The 19,986-nt window shown below is 27.8% G+C and overlaps 1 protein-coding gene across 1 annotated transcript in view; it reads left to right on the top strand.

Annotated features, from left to right (window-relative positions):
• The first annotated feature begins 1,493 nt into the window (after positions 1–1,493).
• Positions 1,494–19,986, top strand: part of LOC113366746 (glycerophosphocholine phosphodiesterase GPCPD1-like) — a 32,082-nt gene continuing 13,589 nt past the window's right edge. Inside the window, exons 1-2 of the mRNA XM_026608404.1 lie at positions 1,494–1,695; positions 2,631–3,219. Of these exons, the coding sequence (XP_026464189.1) occupies positions 2,659–3,219 (561 nt within the window). The 5' untranslated portion in view covers positions 1,494–1,695; positions 2,631–2,658. The remainder of the gene's footprint in view (positions 1,696–2,630; positions 3,220–19,986) is intronic.

Raw genomic sequence — 19,986 nt, 5'->3', positions numbered from 1 at the left:
ACAGACAGTGGGGGGTTGTTTTCAAAATTATCAGGTTTTACGAAAGGGTGAGAAGGAGTCTAAAAATCCTTTAAAATCGATCACGTAATTGATGGACGCCTTCTAAGCTTTTTGATGGTGTATTTGATGAAAATGTCAATTAACTTTTTTCAATAACTAAATTTTGATGGTCATATGGTTATACATAGATATTATAATTGACTAGTGGTGCTCCAAGACAAATTGCTGAAACTTACCGTACCAAAACTTAAAATTACAAAAAAAGCCCTTAAATTTTATGAAAACTTTGAATAAATGAGATTTTTAAAGTTTTAAAATTTAAAAAAAAATACCGTTTACACTAGAATGACGGTGCGAGTCAATTTGACCCTTTTGCATTTTTATGTGATATATAATAACAATTACAAGTCATGTTTTTAAATATTTCTTTCGTTTTTCATAGCACAATGAAAGGTATACAAAAATTAATTCCTATTCCTCCCTAATCCCCAAATCCCTTACCTAAATCGACTCTCAGTCAGGCAAAATAGATATACAACCAACCTCCGCCATTCTAGTGTTTAAAAAAATGATTTTTTTACATATTTTGAATTTTTTTGAAAATTTTGAACTTTTTTTCAAAGCAATCGTGCTGCATTAATAGGTATCTTCTAAGGTATGCCAATATATTCAGAAACTTTTGAAACGTAAAGATATATAAAAATTTTCATTTTTCATTTTTTTGCGATTATTATAACTTACCCTACGGGAAATTAATAATCTGTTACATGTTACATGTATTTTATAACTAGTGAGGTGCATGGCATTGTGCCTTAAAGCAAATTGCTGGAACTTCCCGTGCCATAATTAAAAATCTTGGTATGTATGTATAGTATTAAAAATATGTACACATTGTTAAAATCTCTATAAAACATGACATTTTTTTCAACTTATTTTTATTGAGAGTCCATAACCGTTGAACCTGCCTTTCCAAAAATTTAATCAGTTCTTCATCTTATTAATACAAGTGTAATATTTTTTAAATCATTAAAATCGGACGCTTTATTCTCTTAAAAACTGAGTTACAGTTTTTGGCACTTTTTGTCCCGTATCTTCGGAACGGCTAGACCTGCCTTTGCCAAAAACTAATCAGCACGTCTCCTTATCTATACGAATCGAATGTTTTTTAAATTATTCAAATCGATTGATTGTTGTTCCCGAAATCGTCGACAAAAATTTGTATCCGCACACACACACACATCCATTTTTTCTAAGGCATGCCAAAATGTTCAGAAACCTCTGAAACGTAAATAAATATAAAATTTTCATTTTCGATTTTTTTGCGATTACTATATCTTACCCTACGGAAAATTAAAAAAAAGACTGACATGTATATTATAAAATCAATAATTTGTACCCAAATTTATTTTCCCAACAGTTTGAGAATCGCTGGCCGGTCGTAACTGTCATGGCAAAGCACAACGGCGCTCAACTGTCAGTTTAGTTTACGCTAGCACACGATCAGCTCCTACTTGCACGAGCAGCTGATTTACTAACATTTTAATAATGGTTTTAAGCACATTGTTATAATAAAATCTATTTTTATAAATCATGTATTTCATATATGTTAAATTAAAATTTCGTTCTGAGATCGATATTTAGTAAAAGTTCCTACAAATATAAAGGACACAGGGAAAGGCTTAGCTGGGCTGAAAGGTATGTGATTGTAATTAGTAATTGTGTTTAATACTGAAGTGTGAAATAATTGTTGTAAATGATAGGAAATGAAATATTGGCGTTTTTATTAATATTTAAATATTTAGTTTTCCAAAGTTAATTAATGGAAACTACCATTTCTACATAGCTTTTGTATTGTGGTCAAAAATCAATCCAGAAACTTTACTTTCTTTAGTGCACGTTATATGCTAGTGATAATTTTCTAAAGAATAAGTTTTCAATATAATTACTGATATCTTAGAAAGATTTATCTCCTAGTATAAAAATTACAATTTCTATTGAGTTCAATTAACAAATTATTTGACTAATTTGTCTTACAAAAGAGTTGTGTTGACAAAAATCATTATTATGTAAACAGTGATCTTCCTCAGCTTTATTTATGGTACAAAATTAAAAATATAAATCATACATAATTAGTTGAGCATACATAATTAGTTGACTTATGAATTTAATTAGTTGACTTATTTGAGTAATAGAAAGCATTCATTCTTTTGTTTTATTGTCATACTTTTGAAAAAACACATTTTAGCATTTTTCAAACTATTTCTCACTTTTGTATAAAACATAATATAATGAAAAGTATTATAATATGTCAGTAAATGAATTTTAATATCCGATTGTTTAGGATTATCTAACATAAGTCTACAAAAAAGCATTACATGGTGCTTTATTAAATACTTTATTATTGCATATGTAATAATGGAATTTAATTTTCCTAAAACCATATTTCAACAAAATATAGTTCAATAACACAAAAAAGCAGTTATTGTTGCATCAGGTTTCAATCTATTTATTATTTATGTGATGTTAATACTGTAGTTTTAATCTATATAATCAATGGCGTTAAATTTTTTACATTTCAATTCTTGTTTTATTACCAATCTACTTTCTTAATGTATATATTTCCTTTTCAGTTATTTTTGCTAACTAAGAATCATTGCCATGCAGAAGTGGTGGTTCCTAGAGGACCCCAGCAACCAAGAAAAACGCGACGCCTTCGGCATGGGTCGTGAAGAATCAAATGGTAGTTCCCGCATAACATCAGGGAGCTACCAAGAACGAACATGGCTGTTCAGATGCCAAGCCGATGTCCAGTTAGGAGAAATTGTGTGTATTACGGGTGACTGTGATGCTTTAGGTAATTGGGAATTTGAAAAGTGTGTAGAACTAATTCAAGAATGTGGCACAAACATTTGGTCAAGACGAATTAGTGTTCCTTTGAAACAGACAGTCAGGTTTCGGTACTGTATTGTGGCTGTAGACAGCATTGATCCTAATAGATATTATGTTAGAAGGTGGGAAACAATACATATACCTAGAGCTATTGAGTGTTACAATCAGCAAGATTTAGAAAATGTTGAGTTGCATACATTCGGCACTTATAATGGACAGACTAGGGAAGATAAAGGATGGTTGACGAGCGAAGTGGCTGTGCAGTTCAAATTGTTTGATAATCCTATTCAATTGAAGTCTAGACTGAATGGAAGACTATGCTATGTTAAGGTAAGAAATAATATTCACACATTTCTTATATATATATATATATATATATATATATATATATATATATACATATATATTATATTATTTGTATAAATATATATATTTGTATAAATATATATATATATATATATATATTTGTGCATATATTATATTTATACCATGATATATATATATATATATATATATATATATATATATAAACTTCAAATTTGTTTTTGAAAGATATTCTTGAAATGTATATTTGCAACCAAATATTCAAAATAAAAAAAATATGTAATTAAGTATTTACTGTGTACGTAATCAATTTTATCGATGTTACAATTTGTTAATCATGTGACTTACTATATAACTTTATTATTAAACTTTTATTTTATTTTATTTGTTTTTATTTACTGATTTTAATTTGTTAACGTGCTGAATGATGACACACATACAGTTCATACAGAAACGTACATAATAAATAGTTATTTATTCATTGCTATTTATTTAGACTATTTGGCTGCAAATCAACATTTTAAGAATATATATTTTTATATATGTACTAGATGACCCGACATGCGTTGCCCTGTACCCACATCTACAATTTTTTAATATCCTATACTAATATCTACCGTTTACCTAAAAATAATTATTTTTTCAATTACTCTACACACCAAAATGCATATACATCAATATGAGCAATGTTAAATATAAAACTGTCTCAATTCCCACACTATATTGGAAATTGAAGTCCTTTAAACGGTATAACAATTTCAGAAAAAAAATATAGTATCCATGATAAAAGTACAATATTACCTTGGATTTTTCCACCTAAAATAAATGCTCCAATAATGTTGCCTATACTTTTTATAATCTCGTATCATATTTTAACTGTATTTTAGTAATTATAACATTTAATTTACATTTTTCTTAGTAATAATTTAATATACATTATTACCAGGAACGCTCCTGGGGTCCTCAGGGCCTGTTTGCCATTTTTTTCTAAATTCTCCCCCCCTTATTATTTTACCTCTTTTAACAGTTTATTATTAAAATTATTATCATTAATTAATTTGTCATATCCTGTTCATATGTGTATCATTCAATCTACCATACAGATACTGTACCTGTTTATTATTTTAATTTCTGGCACATCTCAGCTGCTTTTTGACAATAACAACGTAGTGATTTAATTTTTCTTATTCATAATCATGAATTTATTATACATATTCTAATATTGTCTAGACTCATAACTAAATTGAAATTTTTCAGTCTAAAAAAATCCCTTAACAAACTTCAGAAAGATTTATCAAAATTTGTTTAGGAGGAGTATATTTACATACATCATTACAGATGAATTTTATATATATATAAGACTTATATATAAAATTCTTTTGTAATGATGTATGTAAATATACTCCTCCTAAACGATTATTCGGATTTTGATAAATCTTTCTGAAGTTTGTTAAAGGAATTTATCAGGATGTATATGATTATAAAAATATAGAAATAAATGGAAAAACTTGCAAAAAATGACATGTCATTGTTTGACACTGAAGATAATATTACATATATGCATATAAATACATATATCTTATATTATAAGTTGTATGTATTTATATACATATATGTAATATTTATCTAAACAAATATGTTGCATAAATTAACTTTTTAATTTAAAAGATAAAAAAATTGAAAACAAACTAATTTTTGAAGATTTTATGTATTAATAATGCAAAAAATGAATTTAAATACATCAGCAAAAAAGAAGATGATATAGAAACCATTTATGAAAAACTTATATGAAATATATAATTAACTTCCCAAAGGAGAAGTTTATGTTTTTTATTTTTTATTTTATACTAAGCGCACGATTTATTCAACAAATTTTAAAATTGATATTCATGAATATGAAATGATCATTATATGATGTCACAAAATTAAAAAAATGTTTACTTTTAATGCTAATGACCAATTTAACGCTTTGTTTAATGTTTGAAATGAAATAGATTGAAATGGGCTCGTTCTTCTACGTCACAGCATGTGCGTATATATTTTTTATCAATTCGTTCTGAATGTCGGGTCATATTAGTCATTACTAAAACTTTACAGAGTTCCTACAAGTTTATCACTTCAATCTAATAATCATAATTTCTTTGAAACTGAATGAAAATAGATTTTGTATAGGAATTATCTTACAATTAGGAGAACTTCTATTATATGACTTACAATTAACTTTCCGTAGGGTAAGTTATAGTAATCGCTAAAAAATCGAAAATGATGAAAATTTTTATATATCTTTACGTTTCAAAGATTTCTGAATATTTTGGCAGTAGAAAAAATTGATGTATGGATCCATTAGAAAAAATGGATTCTAATGGATGTATGGTTCATTAAAAAATGGATGTGTGTGTGTGCGGATACAAATTTTCGTCGACGATTCGGGAACCCCGATCAACCGATTTGAATAATTCGATTCGTATTGATATGGAGACGTGCTGATTAGTTTTTGGCGAAGGCAGGTCTAGACGTTCCGAAGATACGGGGCAAAAGCTTTAATAATTCAAAAAACATTTTACTTGTATTGACAAGATGAAGATCTGATTACATTTTTGGGAACGCAGGTCCAGCGGTTATGGACTCTCAATAAAAATAAGGCAAAAAATGTTATTTGGCGGTCAAAAATGTTTATTGGACATATGACATCAAATTATCAGAGATTTTAATAATGTGTACTGATTTTGTGTAAATAATTTTGGGTTCGGTACCAAGATTTTTAATTACGGTACGGGAAGTTCCAGCAATTTACTTCAAGGCACGATGCTGCCATAGATCCCATTAGTTTAAAATGTATCCAAAAATATAATATATCTGCTATAAAACGTTAATTAAAACCTGATTTATGCATTATTTTAATGATTGCCAATTTGAGTTGGTATAAAATATAATCAGCTTGATAAAATGATATTCTATTTATAAATGTTTAATTTTGTCTATAAATCTAAATTAGTATAACATAAATGTGAAGTTTTGCTTATTGAGAAACTGACTTTTCTATAAATAGTAAATTATTTTATTCACCTTTGTTCCGCTTATAGAATCTGATAATAGTACTTAAGACTATCATAAAACTAAAAATAGAAGAAAAATTTCATTCGAAATTTAGAAAACATATTATCACATAAGTTGAACTTACCGCCTTTATTTAAATATTTGTTTTTTGTTATTGAACTAATTGCATATTTGTTATTCCATTGTTATTAAAAGTTATTCCATTGCTCTACTTGTTTGTGCTATAACAAGAGTAAGAAAATACATTTTGGATTTATTCAAAAAAAAAATAACTGTACTTTAATCAACTGTTTTTGTTTTGGAATATATGTATATAAATTTTATTTCAATCAAAAGAATAAGAGTTCAGTCATAATTTAGTTTTTTTCGGTTACAAATTATGAAGTTTTTGTTAAATTATTAAAATTTTGGTAAATTATTATTTTGCATTAAAAAGTACTAATAAATCTAAAAATTAGTTATTAAATTAGTTGAAATTTATTATTGGCTAACTTCGTCATATTCACAATCAGTTTTTTAAATTTTTAATATATTTTTTATTGTCGTTTGATATTGCAAAAATTAGTGAAAAATGTACTAATTTTTGTAATTGCAAATATCAATAAAATATATTCAAATTAAAAAAAAAATGATTGTGGATATTATAACAATGTTAGTCAAAAGGTCTAACCTACTTTTAAACACATCTTAATTTTACTAAATTTAAGAAAACATTTTAGTTTTAAATTATAATCATTATTTAATGATGTCATAATTTAGCTATCGAATAGCAAATCAACATTTTAAAAGTTTTGGAACCTCAAATCCTAAACTGATTTTTATTTACGACGCAGACTGTCAGAAGATCTGGCAACATCGTTGTTTAGATCATCTGAAATTCGCATCGTACGATTTGCAAACTTTAGGCGAAGGTCTTTTTTTTTGCAACCCCGCTGCAAAACTGATCAAAAGTAGCGGACTAATTTTGGAAATTGGAGATTATATTATTATTTATATAATCACAACAATATTATTTTCTATTGTAATAATGAAAAAATACATTTGAAAACTAGCTGTAAGTGGAATTCTGTCTTAAGGCAATTAAGGCATCGTGCCTTAAGGCAAATTGCTGGAACTTCCCGTACCAAAAATTATTATTTTTTTAAAAACGATTATTTTTGAAAAAAAATTACTTTGAAAAAATAAGATTTTTGAGAAACTATAGATTGGACAAAAAATTACTTTTTTTTAAAAAAAAAATTTTTTAAAAAAAAAAAAATTAATTTTTTTTTTTTTGAAAAAAAAATTTTTTTTCTTTATTTTGACATATTGTGGAAGATCTGAACTTTCTTTTCAAAGCAATCGTACTGCTTTAACTGCATAGTGACAAAATATAAAGCGCGTAAGCCCCGCGTCGCCGTCTAACGCATAAGCAATTGGTACGGAACCCATAGGAATGTTAACAAAATGTATACTTATTGATAAAATCTCTATAAAATATCTGATAATTTGATGTGCATATGTCTAATGATCATTTTTGACCGCCAAACGGCTCATTTTTTTACTTTTTCCTCCATATCTCCGAAACCGCTAGACCTACCTTCATGAAAATGTTATCGATTCTTCATCTTGTCAATACAAGTGAAATGTTTTTTGAATTATTCAAATCGGACGCTTCGTTCTCTTAAAAACTGAGTTACCGTTTTCGGCACTTTTTGCCCCGTATCTTCGGAACGGCTAGACCTGCCTTCGCCAAAAACTAATCAGCACGTCTCCTTATCAATACGAATCGAATGTTTTTTGAATTATTCAAATCGGTTGATCCGTGTTCCCGAAATCGTCGACGAAAATTTGTATCCGCACATACATACACACACATACATACATACATACATACATACACACACACACACACACACACACACACATACATCCATTTTTTCTAAGGTATGCCAAAATATTCAGAAACCTTTGAAACGTCGAGAAATGCAAAAATTTTCATTTTCGATTTTTTTGCGATTACTATAACTTGCCCTACGGGAAGTTAAAAATAATTCAATTATTTCTCAAATCTTATATATACGGGAAAAAAATTCTCGTTTCCAAAAGCGCTCTTCACTAATTTTAGATACAAGATGCAATTATAGATATCAAATGAAGCGTACGTATGCAAACTCGCAGAAAGCGCGGGCATTTGTTTAGGAACAAAAATCATGACCAAAAAAGTATATCGAACACTTGTTCAATATTTATAAATATTGTTTTTTTTTATAAAAAAACCTCTACAGAAAATTGACGACATACAACAATAAGGGGTCTTGACAAGGGAGTGACCCGAGTGAAAATATTCAATTTTGAACAAACCAAAGCTTATAATTTCGTAGATTAGTTACGAAAAGCAATCGTACTGATTTAACTGCATGGAGAGAAAATCGAAGCGCGTAAGCGCCGCGTCGCCGTCTAACGGATAAGTATTGGTAAAGAACCCATAGGAATGTACACAAAATTTATACTTATTGTTAAAATCTCTATAAAATACCTCATAATTTAATGTGCATATGTCTAATGATCATTTTTGACCGTCAGGTGGCATTTTTTTTACTTTTTTTTACTAGATCTCCGAAACCGCTAGATCTGCCTTCATGAAAATTTGATTAGTTTTTCATCTTGTTTATACAAGTACTAAAATGTTTTTTGAATTATTCAAATCGTTCTCTTAAAAACTGAGTTACCGTTTTTGGCACTTTTTGCCCCATATCTTCGGAACGGCTATACCTGCCTTCGGCAAAAACTAAACAATACGTCTCCTTATCAATACGAATCGAATGTTTTTTTGAATTATTCAAATCGCTTCATCCGTGTTCCCGAAATCGTCAACGAAAATTTGTATCCGAACACACATACACACACTCGCACACACACACATACACATACATCCATATTTTCTAAGGTATGCCAAAATATTCAGAAACCTGTGAAACGTAAAGATATATAAAATTTTTCATTTTCGATTTTTTTGCGATTACTATAACTTACCCTACGGGAAGTTAAAAAATATACCTAACAATTATTCAAAATTTATAAATATTGTTTTTCTTACAAAAAACCTCTACAGAAAATTGACGACATACTTGCAACAATAAGGGGTCTTGAAAAGGGAAATGACCCAAGTGAAAATATTCAATTTTGAACAAACCAAAAGCTTATAATTTCGTAGATTAGTTACACAGAATTGTCATGTAAAATTGAAAAAAAAAATCGATTCCTATTGAGGGAGATGTGATAATTAGTTTTTGACAAAGGCAGGTCTAGCAAAGAGTGCAGAAAATAAAAATCGAGTTTTTGAGAGAACGGAGTATCCGATTTGAATGATCTAAAAAACATTCAATTTGTAATGATCGGGAGAAGTGGTTATTAGTTTTTGGCAAAGGCAGGTGATTTCAATGATTCAAAAAACTTTCTGCTTGTGTTGACGAAACAATCTCTTTTGGAAAAAAAAATTATATAATTTTTTTATCAAAAATAATTCAAATTTCTATTTTAATTCTGGCTAAAGTTTTGAAGCTCACTTTTATACTTTAAATAAATAGTTTCCATTATATGATTCAGTTTATACAATTCTTATAAATATTAGACCGTATTACACTCTTTATAATAATCTATTTGAAAACATTTAATATTCCTCGAATGTTTCGTTACGGTATGGAAAGTTCCAGCAATTTGCCTTAAGGCAAGATGCCATACACCACTAGTTTATCTATTATCTAGAAGCCCGTTAATAAGCTGATAAATTATTTCATATATACGTGAATTGATAACACGTGTATTTAGAACAATAATTGATTGTTGTACCTGCATTTTTATTCTGGCAAAAATAGATTTTTTACTCATGTATAATAGAATAATAAGTGCTTTTTTAGTAAGATTTTAATTTATTAAAAATTATTTATTTTTAATTGTATATTATTAGCGTAGATGATGATCCTTTATATTCGTCACAAAGTGAACTTCGTCTTATTCCTTTAGTTCTTTGGCATACGTAATTTACAATTAACAATCTCTGAAATCTCTTATTGATAAGTGTTTATATTATCGATCTTATTGAACATTGAACCCTAGCAATTGTATGAAGGATATTTTCAAAAATTTTTGAAAAATACTGCACTTGTGTTTTACAAGATAATTAATAATTCTCGTCATAAAATTCTATTGTTGATTCGTTTGTACTTTACTTGACATTGGATGACATATTTTATTAAGTATCATATTACGCTCTAGTACACACCTTCGTAAAAATAAATATGCACGTGTTTGTTGTTTTTTACCAATTACCAAGGATGCGCAATTTGAACATTTTGAAAACTGGAAACGTTGCAAATTCATTTTTTATATTTTATTATGTAATGATATCTATTATTCACAACTGTTTCAGAATTACATAATATTTATGGCGATGAGCGAAAATGCGAAAAGTGTTTTTTGCTTCAAAATATAATGCACAGTTACGTGATCATATGTCTATTAATACAATCAAATGTTTTATTGCTATTTTTTTAAAAAAAAATAACTGTAATTAATCTATTGTTCATGCAATTAAGCGAATATCTACAATGATTTGTAACGGCGATTATTTGTTTAGAATATGCTAAAAATATTCTTTTTTATGTTGATAACCATTCCTAATTACTGTTTGTCTAATATATTGAAATTGTATAAGCAAAATGATATGGCTATATTTTTGCAAAATCATATAATTTGTATTTACATATTCATGTTAAACAAATTATATTTGCTTTGTTCTTAGATTAAAAAAATATTATTTACTAAATACACAAAATGTGTAACACATAATTAAAATTTCTATAAAATATCTGATAATTTGATGTACATATGTCCAATAAACATTCTTCACCGCCAAAAGACATTTTTTTAACTTATTTTTATTGAGAATCCATAACCGCTGGACCTGCTTTCCCAGAAATTTAATCAGTTGTTCATCTTATCAATTCAAGTAAAATGCTTTTTGAATTATTAAAATCGGACGCTCCGTTCTCTTAAAAACTGAGTAACCGTTTTTGGCACTTTTTGCCACATTTCTTCGGGACGGCTAGACATGCCTTCGCCAAAAACTAATCAGGACATCTCCTTATCAATACGAATCGAATGTTTTTTGAATTATTCAAATCGGTTGATCCGTGTTTCCGAAATCGTCGACGAAAATTTGTATCCGCACACACATACATCCATTTTTTAAGGTATGCCAAAATATTCAGAAACCTTTGGAACGTGAAGATATACAAAAATTTTCATTTTCGATTTTTTTGCGATTACTATAACTTACCCTACTGGAAGGTAATTACTTTATTTCATACCAGTTTTCTGATACCTTTCTTTTTCCTTATAATTTATATAAATCAAATTATTTTCTCTTTATTCTTAGAATAGAGAAAAAGTATTTTTCACTGATTTTAGTCATAACTTTACGCTTTTTGGAATATATATTAACAATATTTTTTTCTAGAGGTTATTCAAATTTTATAGTGAAATATTTTATAGAACATATTGCTATGAATGAAAACTGTATAATTGCTATATTAATCCTTTCCACTCGGATGCCGCCGGTGGAAAAATACATGTTAATTCTGCAATCTGCGAGTGGAAAGGGTTAAAATTATCATACAAAATTTACATCAAAATTATCAGTTTATATCACACTATTGTCTGATGATTGTAAGACGAATAATTATACTTTTTTAATTTTTTTTACAAAGCTTTCTTATATATTTCGTTGCTCATATATATAATTTATATTTACATATTTATGTAAACCAAATTATATGCGTTTTTTTCTGGATTAGGAAAATATCAATGGTTTTTTGCCCTTTTTTATATTTTGTGTTAATTTTCATATTTTGTCTTAATTTTTATATTTCGTTATTACATTTTTTCAAGAAGTCTATGAAAATGTCAGTAGTGAAATATTTTATGGAACATATTGATATATATGAAAACTGTATAATTAAGTTATTAAAATTATCATTAGTTTTACGAACGTTTCAAAAAATTTATGTTCATATTACACTTTGATTTTTTAATTATTTGTTTCAAAAGCTTTTCATCATAAGAATAAATTACTTTACTTTATATCAGTTTTTTGATATATTTTTTTTCTTCTATAATTTATATTTGCATAAACTATATTTGCTTTGTCTTTAAAATAGTAAAATATATTTTACCCATTTTGGTCATATCATATTGCTATTTTATATTTTGTCTGATGATTGTAATACCTATACGAATAATTATATGATTCGAGTAGATAATTAGATAATAAATATTTTAGGACTGTTCAAGAAGTTGATCAAAATTTTAATAATGAAGCATTTTATAAAAAAATTATAAAAGTTTGAGGGGCCACTTTTGCATAATTGGGCCAAATAATGAGCTAGGAAATTGAAAATTGGTATTTTTTCAAGAAGACCTATAAAATGACATATAATTCATTTAAATACCAGCGTGGGGTCAATTCTGTGTGGTCACACAACCATATCTTTAATCTGCATATCCTTTATTACACTTGGATTTTTTTAGATTTTTCTTTCATATAAACTTAAATTACTTTACTTTGCATCAATTTTCTGATAAATTTCTTTTCTCTATAAAGCAATTTCCACATAAATTGGTACCCCATTGGGTTGGATCAATAAATACAAGGAACGCCACAGCCAAAATATATGAAACGTACATGTTTTATGTTATATATATACTCTAAATACAAAAGTAGGTTTGAAGGTCGAAGCGTCATAATTAAAAGAATTGTCTAGACGAATTTAACTAGAATTTCTGAGGAATGCTAACAGCTACATTAAATGAAATAATTGATAATGAGTAATAAAATGATATTATACTTCGTTTGGTGATTAAAATTTATAGCAGAATATTTGTAAATATATTTAAGTATAGTCACCTGTCTTTTATAGACATTGAGAATTTTATTGAAATACTAAAATGTACATTCTCAAAAAATTTTAGCCTGTGGGTCCTAACAAATTTCTAGTGAATTTTCCCAATAAAACGAATAAATCACAATGAATCACGCGCCATAAAACTTTTCTTTTGAGTATTTTATTGAAATACTAATAAATACTAAATTGTCCGTTTTTAGAAAATTTTGGCCAAGGGGTCCTAATTATAATTTCTAGTAAATTTTCCCAAAAAAGCAATAAAACATGGAATCACGCACCATAAAACTTTTTCTTTAATTTAAAATGATTACTGCCTTAGTTCTTTTTATTTTTATAAAAAATGTTTTTATCTTTTTTATTTATGTTTATTTGACCCTTAGGGAGTCCATCAACCACTTGAGGCTTTTAGTGGGAGAGAGTTTGACAAAAAAATCACGAGGGGGGAGGGGTCTAGTTAGATATCACGTGTATCTATTTTTTACCTAATTTAAAAAAAAATCTACGATTATTTAGTCAATTCGAAAAATTGTACGTAACTAAAAATACACGTGATTTTTGGTGGGGGAGGGGTGGGGTTAATTTAAAATATCAAGACATCATCCAGGGGGAGGGGTGGTCAAAAAATCCCTAAAAAATCAATCACATGAGTAATGGACGCCCCTTTACTTGGAGCATTTAGCCACTTACAACATATTCTATTATATATTCTGTACTAACCTTTTATATCGTATTCTATTCAGTACTTTTACCACCTATATATTGGTTTTGACATTTTTTAAATTAAAAACATAATTATTCATATCCAATTTTAATTTAATTTTTACTCCACATTACAATTTTTTTGACTTGTAACATATTTTCTTCATATATGTATACTCCGTTTTAGTAATTATTAAGTTTTACAATAAATTTTTTATGCTAATTAAGTTTGATGAGCCATTTCTGCCATGCCTGCAACAAAGTTATCAGGATCAACTTTTACTTGGTTCATACTATCAAATTTTGCAGACTAATATTGTATATTATTTTTCATTGATATAGTTCATGATAACAATTACCAAAAATATTTCGTCATTTAATTTGTCAATGTGGCTTATTTTATTATTATATGATTTCGAAACTGCGCTTTAGATATAGAATAACAAACAAAGCTAAGATATTTTATGCGGCTGATAATAAATATTATCAGTTGTGCAAACATTTGCATATTAATAAATCCAACAGGGCGATTAAATTTTAGCAATGTGTGCTAATAGTAATCTCAATTGAAAAAAAAGTTCTTTTCTTGACACTGTGCCGACTGCTAATGATTAAAACAGCTTTGTATCTTCTTAATAGTCTTTTAATTGATACTAAGAAGATGTATTTATGTTATTATTTTATAGATTTTAGTAGTTTTGTTATTTTTGGGAGTCGTCACTGATATTGGAAATATGAATTGCTTTAACCAATATTCACTAATTCGAAAATGGATTAAATTGTGAATATCATCACGAATCACCAAGAAGGAGGAGAGGCCCAAAAATCTTTAAAAAATCGATCACGTGATTAATGGACGCTCCCTTACCTTCTGACATGCAATTTCAGAATTAGATTATCTCTCAAAATAATATCCTTGTTTGCCTTTTTCAGGTCATTAATCACATCTCATACACTAATTCATGCATATAAGACCATAAAAATTAACGTGATTTTGATAATTTTAAAGCCGTTTGATGTTGTACAACTTATCACAAGTGATCTTCGCCTCAAACTTATATGAAAAAATATACCGAATTGCAATTATTCGATTAAAACGATGATATATTTGATACACGATTGATTAAATATTTGATAAACGATATTTGTCTGTGCTAATATTTGAATTCGCAATTAATCTTCTACGCTGAACGTCATTTAGAATGCAAATTTGCACTGTTATTGTATATAGGTCAGCAAAAAATATGCAAAGGAGCTGCAAACTAATTAAATTTATGGTAAAATCTATAAAATTTATTACAAAATATAATTCAAAATTTTAATTCAAATATATACTATGTAAACGAATCTGAATAGTTGTCGCAGGTTTTATAAATCCGTTTTTATGATATACCAAAAAATTCCATTTAATTACCATATATATATATATATATGATATTTTTGGAGTAAAACTTCTTTAGGCGTGACTAGAGTTTAAAACCGTTCAAATGCAACGGAAGTGCGTTACGGCTGAGTCGAGTGCCAATGATTCGTCATTTGATGTCGATGATATCATTTCTATACGGGTCGATTGTGATTGGTCGTCGTATCATGTTCGTTGTATGCGTGAGTACGTCACCGAAAGGTGTGTTCATTTTTTGGTGTTTCATGTTATTACATTTTAAGGTTAAATAGTAGTACAAATCTTGAGTTAATAAAAAATGTCTGGATCGGAAGAATATTCTATCCCGTCCCCCATAAATAATTATAGTGCAAATAATAAAACAAATGAAAAATTTTGTGCCCTGTAAAAAACGTAAGTTTATTGAAGTAATTTGTATTATTCGAGGTTTTCGAGATTACTATATACCTTTGAGGTTATTACTAAAATGTAACATATTTTTATAAGCAAGACAGATACAACAGCTGCTCAAAGAATGAGATTACATCGCCAGCGAAAGAGTAAAAAAAAATACAACCAATCAATGAATGTACGTTAATTTTAATTACATGAATTTCTTCAAACACAATTATTACATGATGAGTGAAATTGTAAAAACAATATTTCTTTAGGCGTTGTTTTACATAATCCACTGTATGAACGAATATTATAGAATTATTATAGAATTACTTCATTTCTCTAATGAAGGCTCATTTCTAAGTGTTAATTACAACGACAAACCGATCACGTCAAATTTGAAGTATGACTTTAATTACATTATTGTTTTTAAGTATTATACATATTTTTGATGCTATTATAAATATATAATTTATAATTTATCATTATATAATAAATGCGTGCATCACGAGTGTTTCCATATTACTAATAAACATTATTCAAAATTGTTACATGATGTATTTAGTTTTACTTCAATCGCGAGTGAACCTTACGCGCACTCTTTTTTTCGAAATTTTGTATGTCATAAAACTTTAATGTTTCTAGATAGCTAGATGGTTTTATTTAACGATTTTCTAAAGTGTAATATTTATTTTTCATTTATATTCTGTATAATCTGTTCATTTTTAAAAGGATAATTGCATGAGATCTTCGCGAAGCAAAAGTACTAATCATATTTTTGTAAGAAGATTACTGGCTTGCGTTTATTATTGCCGAAAAAATAGTAAGTATCGAATATTGAACAAATTTTCAGATACTTAGAATAAAAATCATTGTAAATCTCTTTTTTTACGAAAATCTGATCAATGTGATCCACGGTCGAGGAACTTTAATTATTACTTCAAAATATTTTGGTCCAAGTTCATATTACTCCATGGCGAAGAGAGATATTCCTCATAAGACCATATACGTAGCAAATACAGTAAATATTAAATAAAAATATGCACATAATTTTTACCCCTAAAAATTCCATTTTTGCCCCATTTGAGGTAATTTACCTCGGTTCCCCGACCTCTGATGTAATCAATTACACCTGAGTAAAACTGACGTGAGTCAATAAGCATGTAATCTCTTTCTATCCATAGATATAATTAGTAATTTTTAATAAAAAATATATTTGTGTAATAGAAAAGCAATCACACGTGGTTCAATAAGCATGTAATCTGCTTATGGCAATGGCACATTTTCTAGCAATAATTTATTTGGTCCATCAAACTCTTTTCGGTACATTTACTTTAGGAAACACTCACATTATTATCTTTTTTATCTTAAATTTATCATATAACACCGCTATCAATGCCAAATGACTAGGAAGAAAGCTTCAAGTTCAAACTGTCACCATAAATATAGAAGTAGATTTGAAAAAACGCCAAACATTTTAAGAATACATCCAACTATTATGTAAGCATCATCATGCGCCATGGCTTCTTATATATGTAACCTGCTATTAAGATAGATTAACATGTACCAATTAGCTTAGTATAATTGAATGCCAATTTTAATATATAGAACAAATTGAATGTATATATGTATCTACATTTTGATATCAAATAATCGAGTTAAAATTACCTAATGATTATTTTATGGCTGTCATATAAAAAATCACATTTGTGTTCAAATATAGTAAAATCATCTCATTATCTATCAAGGACATTTGATTTAGTTTTTATATTATCAAGGCAAAAATTTAAGGTCATTGAAATCGCTAGATCATTTGCGGCACTGTATAACTCATTTAACCTCGATATTTTTTAGTGATTATGTTTGAGATTTCTATATTATACGATGGAATCAATGAACTGTGATTTTTGCAAGATTGGTTCGAAATAAGCGAAAGCTAAAATTATTATTTTGATAAATCTCAGATAATTATAGTTAGATTGTACATTGATGGTTCCGCATCACTACTTATTGATTCGTATTCATTTTATCAAAAGGGCTTTATTTTAATTTTACGAATTTATGTTTTACAGAATATTTATTATTTTTCTTGTATTTATATAACAACTGCTTCTATATGTGATTGTAGATATATGTAATCTTCGTAACAAATTGATATGAGCTTCTTCATAATGGTAATTTACATAATAATAAATGGCGTTAAAGTCTTTAACTTCAAAAACATTAATGTTCTTTAACTTAAAGAACATTAATGTTTTTGAAAGTAGAGTAGTCAGGATCTGGTTTGGCATTCGTAACTTTGATTCTATATTCTCTGTATCGCAATAGTCGAAAATATATGAAAAAATTGACGCCATAAGTTTACTATTTGTTTATATGGCAAACAATTCAAAATATTACTTAACAATATTGTCAATAAAATTATACTTATATTCTATAAATCAAATACATATCTCACATTACCCTTTTTCTTCAGTAACATATTATTTATAAGAGTAACATATTTTTATGATAATTTGATATTTGCATATATTTTTGTTATTTAATAATAATATTTTTTTTATTTTTATTAATTATAACGTGCTTAATATACAAATATTATTGTTTATTTAGCATTATAATTGCTAAGCACTATATTTTTGTGATTATTTCCGTGAGTTTATTTCCTGAAGGCTAAATTGTCTTTAATTCATAAATAGAAATGTAGTAAAAGATTATATAGATTGTTATATTAAACAAAACTCAACATTCTTGTATAAATGTAAATATTACGATTTGAATGCGTGTATATTAAAATAAACTATAGGTGTTTGAAAAGTTCGAGAGGATTACGTATGTTAATAATATTTATATAAAAGCAGGGTTTTTATAACTTAGTCATTTTTAAAATCGATGTAAATTTGTGTTTGTTCCTTGTCTGACTTCTTCAGTTTCTTGATTATTCCTTGGAAATGGAATCAATAAAATTGTTTCCCACTTATAAATCCATTTAGTGCCAAGGATTTATTAAAATCAACATGAAATTCTAAAGACTAACTTTGCAAAGAACTGATGTGCAAAAGAACAAAATATAATATTTTGATATATAAACCCTTGTCATTTTATTATTAATGTATTATTTGTTTCATTCATAAATGGATCACGAATTAATTAATCCATTCGAAATTAATATTATTTCAGCAATTTAATTATTTAACATTGTGTACAACTTTTATTATGACTTATAAAATTTATGACTAATAATGTAACGTTTCTGAAGTTTGTATTTCATTTCATACTTCATTGGTGGCTGGTCACATAATAAAATTACTGCACATAGTTATTTTTATAATCTATGTTTCAAATAATCTATATCTAGGCCTTAAGTTTCATGTTCTCTACCCGCTTTGGACAGTCAAAGATTGATGTCAAGCAGTAGTGACATAAGGCTTCTCGTGGAAAATGACAATACATTTCCGAATGAAAATAGACCTTATCAGCATTGCTTCATAAGAAAGAAAATCATACATCAGCAGTATTAGAGATATTTTAATATGTGTAATGAAATATATCAGAAATAGGCCAAACCAATTGTTGGGTTGCCTCCTAAAAATGATGGGCACGTTAATAGGAAGCCTGAGCCTTAGTAGTCATAAGACTATCAAAGAAAAGTTCAGATTGTTGTTAATCAGAATAATCTATAATCTATATCTAGGTTTAGTGGTTGGAGCTATGGGCTTCGAATCAGAAGTTCCATGTTCTCTACCCGGTTTGGGCAGCCTGATGTCTAGCAGTAGAGACATCAGGCTTCTCTTGAAAAATGGCAATATGTTTCTAGATGAAAATAGCCCTTATCAGCATTCATAAAAAACTAAATCATTAGATATATTTTATTATAATTAAATATATCATTAAAAATTAAAAGCACGTTATTAGGAAGTCGTTACAACAAACTTATAGGACTATTAAAAAAAAGTTCTGATTGCTGTTAATATATATTTATATATAAAAAAATCCATATATCTGATTGTCCTCAATTTCGGTTTGAGATTCCCAGTATCGTTTCCCTCGTCAATTATCGTATGATTTATATGTAATTGGAGGCACCGGCACCGCGACCGCGAGTGGTGTGACCGTTTCAAGCGGTTCGTCATTGGTTCAAAGTACATCCTGCACGAAATTACGAATTGCCGCATAGACAATTTGTTTCGAATTGCGTCTCTTGGCAGACCTACGTCGTTATTATTTGATTGTAGATGTTGGATATAGTAACAGACAAAGTATATTGCGTAATTAATTGTAGAACTTGCATAGTAT

The sequence above is a fragment of the Ctenocephalides felis genome, unplaced genomic scaffold (genome assembly GCF_003426905.1).
Source record: "Ctenocephalides felis isolate EL2017-DRISC unplaced genomic scaffold, ASM342690v1 CF-g0.4_SCAFFOLD_01170, whole genome shotgun sequence".
NCBI lineage: Eukaryota > Metazoa > Arthropoda > Insecta > Siphonaptera > Pulicidae > Ctenocephalides > Ctenocephalides felis.
Note: the sequence above shows the minus strand (reverse complement) of the source record. Positions and strands in the feature narration are given on the sequence as shown.